At 39.1% G+C, this 12,138-nt stretch overlaps 1 protein-coding gene across 29 annotated transcripts in view; it reads left to right on the top strand.

Moving 5' to 3' along the window:
- The window catches only part of DST (dystonin), a 497,752-nt gene that overhangs the window by 382,915 nt on the left and 102,699 nt on the right, over window positions 1-12,138 (top strand). For all 29 annotated transcript variants that reach the window (XM_033864484.2, XM_033864483.2, XM_033864472.2 and 26 more), the window contains 7 exons: window positions 792-958; window positions 2,589-2,745; window positions 3,634-3,760; window positions 6,216-6,278; window positions 6,876-7,117; window positions 7,997-8,126; window positions 11,045-11,244. In XM_033864484.2, the coding sequence (XP_033720375.1) occupies window positions 792-958; window positions 2,589-2,745; window positions 3,634-3,760; window positions 6,216-6,278; window positions 6,876-7,117; window positions 7,997-8,126; window positions 11,045-11,244 (1,086 nt within the window). The remainder of the gene's footprint in view (window positions 1-791; window positions 959-2,588; window positions 2,746-3,633; window positions 3,761-6,215; window positions 6,279-6,875; window positions 7,118-7,996; window positions 8,127-11,044; window positions 11,245-12,138) is intronic.

The following is a 12,138-nucleotide window of genomic DNA, read 5'->3' as shown; positions in this document are numbered from 1 at the left end:
CATGGAATTCACAAGACTGATCAAATATATCAACAGCTAAGGCAAGCACATACATTTATTGGCAGAGTTATGATTAACAAGCATCATTTTAATTGCTGATGGATTGGTTAGATCTATGCTTTCCTCCTTTAAAAACTTCAAAGCTCATCTTCTCCTTGAAGCCTTTGGTCATTAATCAGAAGTGAACACCATCTCTCATTTTCTGTATATCATAGGTGATATACATATCTTATTTCAGAGCCCACAGAGGCAGAATGTAAAGAGTGCATATTTAAATTAAATTAAACTGTTCTCTTTCAAACAGCCTGCCTGCATGTTTGTTTCTGCTTAGACCATAGGCAGGATCATTCTGTGAAATTCTGAGTGGAGCCATTCTGGTCCCATACTTACATCTTGATGGGATGCCCTTTGAAGATCTAGCAACACCTTATACTTTTTTAAATTTTTGTATTGAAGTATAGTTGATTTACAATGTTGTGTTAATTACTGCTGTCCAGCAAAGTGACTCAGTTACACACACACACACACACACACACACACATATATATATATACATTCTTTTTCAAATATTCTTTTCCATTATGTTTTTTCATAGGCTATTGAATATATTTCTCTGTGCTATACAATAGGACCTTGTTCTGTATCCATTCCATATATAAAAAGCTTACATCTGCTAACCCCAGCCTCCCCCTCCATCCCTCCCCCAAGCCCGTCCCCCTTGGCAACCACCAGTCTGTTCTTTATGTTCGTAGCAACATCTTATATTGATGAAATATCTAAATGCTTTGTAGGAATCAACTTCTGAACTGCTAGAACGCAGGAAAGATCTCGAAGTTTTGCAGAATCTCTTGAAGGAGATCTCCAGCCATGGCTTGCCAGGGGATAAAGCTCTGGTTTTTGAAAAAACAAATAATTTGTCAAAGAAATTCAAGGAAATGGAGGATACTGTCAAAGAAAAGTAAGCACCACTTAAGAAATTGGATTTTATTCTACTTGATACTAATTGGAATGCATGATTTTTATTTAGTTATGTAGCTACCTGAAACAGTTTTTGGAAACTTGAGAAAAAGCTTAGGGCTACTTTATAAGTACTTTAATATTGATAAATTTTTTGCTGTTAAAACTAAGTATAGTTTTTGTTAAAGTATTTAGGAGGGAAATTCACCACTTCTTACATGAAAGTATTTATAGAAAGCACTGTGTAAGGAAAATGGTGGTGGTAGTGTTTTACTGAAAGTAGTCTAAACTCACTGTGGTCTGAAGGCTTTGGCTATTACATTTTTATTTGCAAAGGCAGAAATAACCTTGAAAGATAGCCCATGGTTCATTGCTTTCTGGGCTCCGTTCAGAAATGATGCATCATTCCAGCATAGTTCTGGATAGTTCTGGATGGCTTTTTTTTTTTTTTGTAAAATAGTTTCCTTTTTGAAGAGTTGTAGATCAGACATGATTCCATGAACAAACAAGGTAAGAAACAAGAGAATGAACCTAAATTAAGGTAAAAAGCTGTACAGGGGTGTGAGCCTTCTGATTGAGTTTTATATTTCTGATCTCGTGCTAGTTGAGAATATACATCTGGTTTTGCCAAAGTTCATACAGAAGCCACCCAAAAGATAGAAAGTAGTCATTTCTCTTTCAGCTGTTATTCTTCGTCATTTCTTTGGAATTGTCTACCTAAAACTTTTGAGTGCTGTCTGGACTACTCACAGAGCTATCATTTCCATCCTATTTAATTCACATGGCGCAGAAGAAATATTCTTGATTTCTTTGGGTAAACTCTAGGTTGTTTCTTCTGTTAGATGGGTCCAATTATAAAACCATGTGGTCATCGGTGATTAGTTTACCAACCATGTACTCTCTGCTAGTAATCCACACACCTGCACACGTGCACATGCCATCTACATGGTATCCAGTTACCAAATCTAACTGTCCTCATAGCTGTACCTGTGCCAGGCGTGTGCCCTCCCTCTGTGTAGTGTACAGAGACTGTACAGAGAGATCCGTATAGTTCACTGTGGAGCTTTCTGAGTATCCATGGGGGAGGTGCACATTAAGTTCTGCATCACTAGGTCTCACCTCGTTTTTGGAAACTCAAACCTGTCCTCTCTCTCTGTAAAGACCCAGTTTACCCATCCACTAAAGTGACTGTAGTGACACTAGGTGGCGCTGTGTTTCCCTTATGTTAGTGACTTGTGTTTCCCCTCTGGTTCTCAGCCTGCTGGTGTTTAGCACCATATAAAGCGGACAGATAAAAGCTCACTGGCTCTAAATCATGTTAAAGCTGTTTATATGGCTTTAGAGTGTACATAGCATTATAGAGTGCCGTTACACATGGGTTACAAATATCTTAACTGTTCCTATCTTGATCTACAGACTTTACTGAGGAAATAGACAAGGAGTAATTTAGCTGGTTTCACTTGCCACCTATGAAACCTTTCCTCCTGTATCTGAGGATTGGAGTGTGCCTGGGGGAAGATTTTTTCTTAATGTTAAGCTTGAAATGGGCATAATAATTTACTTTTTAGTAATTAGTCCTTTGGAGTGTCTCCCTTTGTGGCTTAAATTTGTCAATGATGTTTGTGATCTAGAAAAGAAGCTGTATCTTCTTGTCAAGAACAGATGGATGCCTTTCAAGTTCTGGTTAATTCATTAAAGTCGTGGATAAAAGAAACCACAGAAAGAGTTCCCATTGTGCAGCCTTCTTCTGGTGCAGAGGATTTAGGGAAATCTTTGGAAGAAACTAAGGTGAATCACTGTCCATGTCTGATAAGAATTTCTCATTTGCTTGTGTTAGGAATGAGAGGTTTCCTTTTATCTAATAGCACATAAGTTAGAGCCTCATGTATGTACAGTGTATTTTGGTGGTATTTGGAAATCATGACGGGTTTAACTGATCCTTTCGAAGAAGGACACAGACTTTCAGTTAATTTGCTTTTTTAAAGAGACGTATTTGTGAGTTGCTGACTGGTCCGAGTTTCTTTCCCCACCACATCTCTACTTAGTTTATTTTTTATACCATTTTTCATAATGTTAGTAAAAGATCCTTCTCTTCAACTCAGCATTTTGCTCTAGTTTGGATATATCACTCTAACCAGTATTTGAAGATGGAAGTTATTTGAATCTCTAGTGTGTGAGTCTTGTCATCTGACTCAGTCATAAAACTTATGACCAGTTATGGCAAGTTTTCCACTCCAAATTTGTGGAGTTGTGTGTCCTTTAAAATTCATTGAAGTTTTGATGATTAAAATTCACTATTAAATGGAATTCTGAATTTCCATTTTTTAAAATTGTTTCTACTACCTTTTTTTTTTTGTAACTTGGCTGTTACCTAGTACAGTTTTGCAGACTTACAGTTGACAGTTACTTTGGAACCCGTGGCAGCTGGGACTAGCCTGGCTTCCACTGTGGCTGGGAGCAGAATTCAGGATGGACCCCACCCCACTCCTCACTAATAACAGTGTTAACAGTCACTTGGACCATTGGAACAAATAGAGATGCTGTCCTTTTCTTCCATCCCATAAGTCAGAACCCACAATCATCACTGTTTTAAGATATGTTTAAGACATTGAATTATAATGTATAACTTGGAAAAGATTACAAAGACTGAAAAATAATGTGTTTTTGTATCTCCAGAAATTACAAGAGAAGTGGAGCTTAAAAACACCAGAGATTCAGAAAGTCAACAACAGTGGGATCTCACTGTGTAATCTAATAAGTGCTGTGATGACCCCTGCAAAGGCCATAGCAGCAGTTAAGTCAGGTAAGTGCTTTATTTACATTTGTGGTAAAACCCATTGGGTTTTACCAATGAATTGGGTCCACCCATGTTGATTTTATTTGTGTATGTTATTTTTAAAAATTAATGCATAAAATAACCTCAGAAACACGAAGGGAAAGTGACAAGAAAGATGGCATCTCTAAACAACCTAAACGCTGCCACGGAAAAGTGTCTGTTCTGGTCAAATTTCAGATCTCTTAGGTTTCATCTTATTAAATACTACAATTTAAAATGTAACCAAATTCATCTGTAAGAATAAGGAACATTATATTGGGGAAGGGGAAAGATCAGATTCCAGTTTGTTTTTACCTAATTGATGGGGATGTAGAAATTCTATTTGAAATCTTTTTTTTTTTTTTTTTTAAACTTGTGCAAGTCAAATGATCAACAGCAAAGTACAATAGCTCCCATGGCTAAGCCCTTCACTCTTTTTTTTTTAAAGAAGATGTTAGGGGTAGGAGTTTATTAATTTATTTATTTATTTTTGTTGTGTTGGGTCTTCGTTTCTGTGCAAGGGCTTTCTCTAGTTGTGGCAAGCGGGGGCCACTCTTCATCGCGGTGCGCGGGCCTCTCACTATGGCGGCCTCTCTTTTTGCGGAGCACAGGCTCCAGACGCGCAGGCTCAGTAGTTGTGGCTCAGGGGCTCATGACCAGGGCTCGAACCCGTGTCCCCTGCATTAGCAGGCATATTCTCAACCACTGCGCCACCAGGGAAGCCCCTGAAATCTTTGATAAAGAAATGAGTCTGGTCTCCTGGGAAAGAAGGAAGTAAGGAAAGAGAACAGGTTCTTTTCTGTTGAGTGGACCTCTCTTAATTTCTTCCCATCTGCTTTATTCCTTACACTATTCCCAAAGAAAACAGTTCTATACTCTGTTAGCCAGCATGTCTGAATCACAATCTTACCAGGCTTCTCAACAGAAAGGGAGAGTCATGTATAAATAATGGTTCTAAAATTAAGTTGTGGATAGAGTTTTAAGTTTAAAACATATTTATATTTGTTGTCACTATCAGGTTTAAATAATCCAAGAGAAGACCAAAGGCAGATCTCATATCTTTATTCTGAGGGTTTCTGACGATCCTCTGTGGTTTATCTGCCCTGCTTAGCCCCCAGCTGTTCCCATTGTGAGGCTGATGTTGAGCTGGGCCCATCTCCACCCACTGTTTATTCTGCTCTTTTAATCCCATTTCAGGCAGTCCTCATAGTGTAGTGTGTGATGATCTCTCCTTTCTCTCCTAATCAGATTTCCTGAAATGTCAAGGTTTTTTGTTTTTTTTTAAAGGAAGGGAATTCTGTGGTGTTTTACATTAGTTCTTCATGCCCATTCTATATTAGTAATAAGTAAAAAGTATTTTTTTCCTACTCTTGACACCTCCCAAGCATGGTAGGAATTAATCTCGAGTATCTAAAGGGTATTTTCACTTCCATCTGAAAGACCACGGTGTGTGTGATTTTTTTTTTTTTTAAGGGACAAAACTTTAGATTAAGATTCAGATATTTAAATGTTTTTGTTTAGGCTTGTTCGTGTGTGGTTAGTTTGGGGAAATGTTTTTGTGTTTTGGATAGAGAGCCAAGGCATACTAACATGAGAAGGTCTAATTGATTTTTTAATATTCTGGTTATGAAAAAGGAACCAGTGCTAGGTGTTTATGGAATTAAAGAGAAATAATTACTATAGCTCACCAAGTAGTTCCTATTTGCTAGGCAGTAGGGTAACTGTCTTTAATGCCCACAGTGGTCTCGCGAGATACGTGTTATTCTCCCCAGCAGTTTGGTGGGATGGATTCACCTGTGCAGCCTCACAGGAAGTCATTAGTGAGGCTGGGGTTTAAGTTCAGGTGAGACATATGCCAGGGCCCAGGTGCCCCAGCCACTGTACCTCCTTCCTCTATATTGATACAGTAATGGTTTCTTTTACTTTTAACTTTTCTCTCATGTCTTTTTACCTTATTCCGCCTCCATTAAACCCATGAAAACACTGTAACTACAGCAGACAATTCTCAGTTTCTTAACTTGAGACAGACATTCTTTTGTCCGTCAGGCATTTATGCTTCAAGCAACACACATAGTGACCAGCTTCTGTGCTTCAGGGACTGTATCACTAAAATAACTTCAGCTTTAAAGCAACCTTATCCCCAAATTTTCTTATAAATTAATAGTTAATGATTAATGTATATAATATAAAGTTACTGAAACTCTACTGTTTAAGTTGATCATGTTATGACTTTAAGAATAAATTTTATGCAAAAGAGAGGATATAGCTTGATCTTTCAGACCTTCATTTGATTTTGAAATTGAATCATTATTTTACATTTTCAAATAGTAATAACATTTTAAAAGAATTAGTGTTTATGGCATTTGCTTTAATGCCACCTACTATTAATATATATAAAATACAATAGAAATCTATGATGACTTCAGTTTTAATATTTTTGCAGGTGGAGTAATATTAAATGGTGAAGGAACAGCCATAGATACTCAGGATATTTTGGCAAATAAAGGTAAATGGTAACTTTAAGTGCTTATTGATTAAGTTACTTGGTCTGGTGTTTTTTTTTTTTGAGAGAGAGAGAAAATCTTTTTAGGGATGAAAAGTAGTTATATCGAAATTTCAAACTTGAATTAAAATGGTATGAGTATAGTCATGTTCTCCATAAATAACATGTTTATATAACATTCCATGCAATTTTGTTCATCTGAACTTAATGAAATCCAGTAATTCAGCTTGGCATTTGGTTTATGTTTCCTTCTTTCGGGTTAATTTGAGATATTTTCTCACTTGGGATAACATTATTTGAGCTATTTTTTTTTAATTTGTTGCCTGAGGAATTAATAAGCATCATTTCATGATTTGGGGGTTTTATTCCATTTTAAATATCTATCTCATTTCACTTGTATTATGCAGTGTACCTAAAGTATTTGTCATTAAGTAGCATTGTAAGATGATGTAACATTTTAGTTCTAAAGACTCTATGACTTTATCATAGTAGACTTAATATTGACAAAATAGAAGGAAATAGCACGTGAAACAAATTTTTATTTCTAGAGCTCTAAACACCCTGAAAATGTGTCAATATAATTTTTCTTCTTACGTTTAGGATTAACATCCATTAAAAAGGATATGACTGACATAAGCCATGACTATGAAGATCTTGGCCTCTTACTTAAAGACAAAATAGCCGAACTGAGTACCAAACTCTCCAGATTGCAAAAGGCTCAGGAAGAATCAAGTGCCATGATGCAGTGGTTACAGACAATGAACAACACTGCCACAAAATGGCATCAGGCACCTACACCTACGGACACTGAGGCTGTGAAGAGTCAAGTTGAACAGAACAAGGTATCTTCTGTGGGTCCATTTACCGAAGATGTGAGAGAACAGATTAGCACTCAGAACTGAGCCCTGGGGGTCAGGAGCCCCGTTCTGGTTTCTGGCTCTATAACCTTCAACACATAGTTCGCCAGCTTTGTTGAACATGACTTTTTGTAGAGATTGATGCTAATAGTCACTTATTTTTACACACAGATGTTATAAAGATGAGTGAGCTGTTGGGTGCAAGCAACTTTGCCACCTTCAAATTAGTTTAAGTCTTGGATTTTAACCAGTACTTATTGGAAAAGATGTATTTAAGGGCTAAGTGTATTAGGAATCTGTTCTGTCCAGTATAAAATAGGGGAGCTCATGCTTTCCCTTTGTTTAATACGCGGTATTTCTTGCTACAACTGTCAGGGTTGGGAAAACGGTTTTGCACTTTGGCAATGCTGGCAAAAATGTCTCCAGATGACTAACTTATCTTTGAACTCTGTAACGTGTTGTCCAGAAAAGTGCTTATTTGCTAGTAGTCTCAAATCTTGCAGCCTTTATCAAGACTGATTTTCTGATTAATTACAATCATACTGAGGTCATTTTCCTTTTTTTCCAAAGGGATTTGAGAATACCTTGAAATTCTTTCTTCGTGATGGGATGAGGGTCATTATCTCTGTAGCTCTAGCATTCCTCCTTGGGATTCTGTTATCAGCTAGTTGAAGAATAGTTACGAAGAGGAAAAGAAAATATAATTCACTGCTGAATCCAGTCCTCACTCACTTCAGCCTTTAACAGTGGATTGTTTCCCCTCTTTTGGTCATGTTGGAGAAAAAAGTGCTCTATTGAAATTGTGTTTTTGTCTTTTGATGTTGACATACTTTAATGAAGTTACTTTTTTTATTTCCTTGTTAGTCATTTGAGGCAGAACTGAAGCAAAATGTAAACAAAGTGCAGGAGTTGAAAGACAAGCTGACGGAGCTGCTGGAGGAGAACCCAGACACTCCGGAGGCCCCCAAGTGGAAGCAGATGTTGACGGAAATAGGTATGTTACCACTTACACCAGAGGCCGTGAACAGAAGCACAGTCATTTTTTAAAAACCATAATCTCTATCAGAAAACATCTATCCAGCAATCTCACTGACTTTGGGATTTGTTTCATGTTTCAGAATCGATCTTTGCATATTCTAAAGTGTCATTTCATATTATACGGTGCTAGGCCTTGGCATATCTTGTGTTTTTCTCACTAAACACAGTAACGAAATTTATGTTTATGAAGAAGGTAGATACCAGTTGATAGAATGCTGTGTATTGAGTCACATGTTTTCATTATGGTTTATTTTTTATTAGGTTTTGGGTGCTTCTAATTTTTTATGATTTGTTATATTTTAGTGTGGAGAGTCCTTTTTGTTTGCTTTTCTGGAAAAGCTGGGTGCCTTTCTCCACCATGGAGTTCCTGATGGGACCCCACCAGCCCCTGTTTCATGCTGCTGGTCCCTTTCCCAACCAGCCTGAGAAGGCTGCTCCCCACAGGAGTCTGGGGGTTTGCTCTTTACCCAGAGTCCTCCTCCCATCTCCATCCTGTCCCTATATAAACTGTTCCTCGGAGATGCAGAATTGCCTTCACAAGCCCTGTTATCTTATCACCCCTTTTCCTTATTGTAATGATATGGGAGTGAGTGTAAGACAGTGACACTCATTTTCCCTACTTCATAGTATTTGGAGAATTCAGTGAGTTAATGTGTGTGCAGCTCAGACAAACAGTATCGGGCACATACTAAGTATGTTTAACTATGACTATCACAAGAATCATTTTACTTTGAATTGTTCCATTATATTTAGCTAAATCTTGTCCTTCCTTTAGAGTCAGATATGCTGTGATAAATTTAGAAGTTTCTAAGTACGTTTTAGTTTAATAAGAGTCATCCTTATACATATAACTGCTTCACTTTGCTGTATACCTGAAACTGACACAACATTGTAAATCAACTATACTCCAGTAAAAGAAAAAGAGTCATCCTAAGAGATCTTAATGTTGAAAGGTGTATTTAATCCAACAATAGAGACTTCTGTTGCATTATAATTAATTGGGCCCTAATTCAGTGGTTGTCAGAATATCAGAATTACTCGAAGGAATATTTTCAAGACATCTTAGAATAGCGGAGGGAGCGAGGAATGCATATTTCAGAAAAGCTTCCTGATAAGATTTTGATATTTCTCCTTCTCCGTTTATGGTTGGAGTTGCATTATCTCATTATCAGATTGTGATTGACTAGAACACGCCGTATAGTGTGACATTGTTTAGGTAAACGTTTCAGGGGCTGGGCTCTATGAAAAGCAGCTCTTCAGTGCATTACACTAGGTGAAAAAAATCTGTCAGATCAGCTCTTCACACCGTCAGTGTTGAGTGACTCATGTGTTGAGAGATGGTCTGTAATTCTGGGCTTCAAGGAGCATGCCGTCCTCAGGGCTGGGGGAGCAGGCAGGGCATCCTAGTGGAGGGTGAGACCCAGTGGGATCATGAAAGTGGGATGGGGCAGGGACAGAAGGGGAGGGATGGAGCATGTGAGCTGTGGGGCCCTTGTGCGCCCAGCCTGTTGCGATGAGGACATGTGATCAGCGGGCAGATGAGGGCTTCCTCTCGGAGGACAGACCTTTTCAGATGAGCACACGAGGGCCCTTTTGTGGGAGACCCTGGAGGTCAAGCAGAGGTCATCAGATTTTGCCGTCTAGTTGGTGACGAGTAAATTATTGAGGGGTTTGAGCCCAGAAGTGACATATTCAGTGACGTTTAAGGGAAATTATTTTAGAACCAAATTCATTGCAGCTGAGGATCACGAATCGCAGGTAAGCTGGTTAGAAGGCTCTTGGTCTAGGTGTGCAGCTCTGGAAAGGGTGCTCCTGGCAGCAAGAGCAGAGCATCCCCTGGGGACATGTTAGAAATGCACATTCAGACATCACTTCAGACCTGCTGATCAGTCCCTCCAGGGGTGGGCCCAGCACCTGTGCGACCAGACCCTCTAGGGGTCTCTGATGCAGCTCCAGCTTGAGAAGTACTGGTCTTGGCAAAAGATGGTGAGGACCAATGTGGAGTTGGGTATTGGGAATGGAAGCACTGTGTTTAAGGGTTTGTGATTGAGGATATAGGAGAGTCATGAAAGAACATCCTGAATTATGGCATTTCATGACATGCATGAGAATAACCTTCAAAAGAAGTCTAAAAGTCGGAAAAACCTACCCATTTTGATAGGAATATCATGAGTTTTTTCCTCCAACATTGAATTTAAGGGGTTGGTGAGATTTCCTATTGTAACTTCTGAGCAGTTGGCTGCTGATGTGTGATTTGCGTAGAAGAGCATGGCTGGGTGTAGATACACACATTTGGGAGTCACTTACCACCATCTGGTCGTTGAAGGTTTGCTATTAAAGAAAAGGATACATGTTCATTGTTCTAGTGGGTCAGTTCTAGTTGAATAAACAGACTCTGTAGGACTTCTAGAAGGAATGAGGGTTCTCAGGAATATTCCATAATCTACAGCATCTTCCATCAGATTCAAATCTATTTTTCTTACACTTCAGTTGACACAAACCATTGGGACCATAAAATCTGTATCATTAAATGCAATTAACGCACAGGTTAGTCTTTAATTGACTATGTAAGGAGAGCCCTGTCCTACAATCTTCATAGATACAGTTGTATTAAATGTATAACAAACAAACATCTGGGCTTCCCTGGTGGCGCAGTGGTTGAGAGTCCGCCTGCCGATGCAGGGGACACGGGTTCGTGCCCCGGTCTGGGAAGATCCCACATGCCGCGGAGCGGCTGGGCCCGTGAGCCATGGCCGCTGAGCCTGTGCTCCGGAGCCTGTGCTCCGCAACAGGAGAGGCCACAACAGTGAGAAGCCCACGTACCGCAGAAAAAAAAAAAAAATCTGTTTCATCCTTTATCTTTTTTTCTTCTAGATTCTCAGTGGCAAGACCTCAATCAGTTAACAGTTGATAGACGACAGAAACTGGAAGAATCCTCAAATAATCTAACCCAATTCCAGACTGTGGAGGCTCAGTTAAAACAGTGGCTTGTGGAAAAAGAACTGATGGTCAGTGTCCTTGGGCCCTTGTCGATTGACCCAAATATGCTGAACACACAAAGGCAGCAGGTGCAGGTGAGTCCTACCTGACTTAACAAGACAGATGTTTTCATTAGAAATACATTACCTTTGATGGTATGTGCTCTGCCTGTCTCGGAGGGTTTGTAATGTGTCAGATGCCCACGAGGTACTGTCGTGAGGCTGGCGGGAAACCCCCAGAGAAGCAAAGCTCTGGAGCATCCCTGGAGCATCCCTGAGGGGTCCACTGAGCCCACGAGTATGGTCAGGTCCCTTGATCGTTTCAGTCATATTGTGGTTTGTAGAGACCCTGTTAAAGAGGACTTTCTTTGAAGTATATTAATAACATACATATTAATAACATATGATTGCATAAGTAATAACATTTTTATGAGAAGCTAGTATATTGTTTAGAAATGACTCCTTTGAGGTTTTATTCATTTTGATTGTGGTAGTAGGTAATGAAACTTATAAAGCTCATGCAAAACATCCCTGAGTCGGGGAGACAAAGTAAGAAGAGAAAGAAGAAGGGAAGAAGAGGAGGAACCTTGAAACCTGCAGGGTTAGTTAGACTCATCTAATTATGAGCAGATAAATCCACAGGGGGAGAAACATATGTAAATTGTAAGTCAGACGTAGTCGCAGGCGCTCCGCTGTGGTCTCGGTGGGCTTTCTTTCTGTGCAGGTGGTGGTTTTGGAGCATGGAAGCTGATCTGTACTCTGAAAATACACAACAGTCTGGGTAGTTGAGTCACATGCTGTCCTAGGCATGTATGTTCTTCATCTGAATAGATGGAAACAACAGATATAAAGAAACATTTGAGGAGAAGTAATTAACCATAGTCTCCCAGAGATAGATAAAATATTCTACTAAAAGAAGGACATTTGGGGATCATTCGTTTTATAATGAAAGCCAGTGTGAGCCCGCACGCTCAGAGCGACATGATTTAT

The sequence above is a fragment of the Tursiops truncatus genome, chromosome 10 (genome assembly GCF_011762595.2).
Source record: "Tursiops truncatus isolate mTurTru1 chromosome 10, mTurTru1.mat.Y, whole genome shotgun sequence".
Classification (NCBI taxonomy): domain Eukaryota; kingdom Metazoa; phylum Chordata; class Mammalia; order Artiodactyla; family Delphinidae; genus Tursiops; species Tursiops truncatus.
The sequence above is the reverse complement of the archived record's forward strand: the minus strand, read 5'-3'. Positions and strand labels throughout refer to the sequence as shown.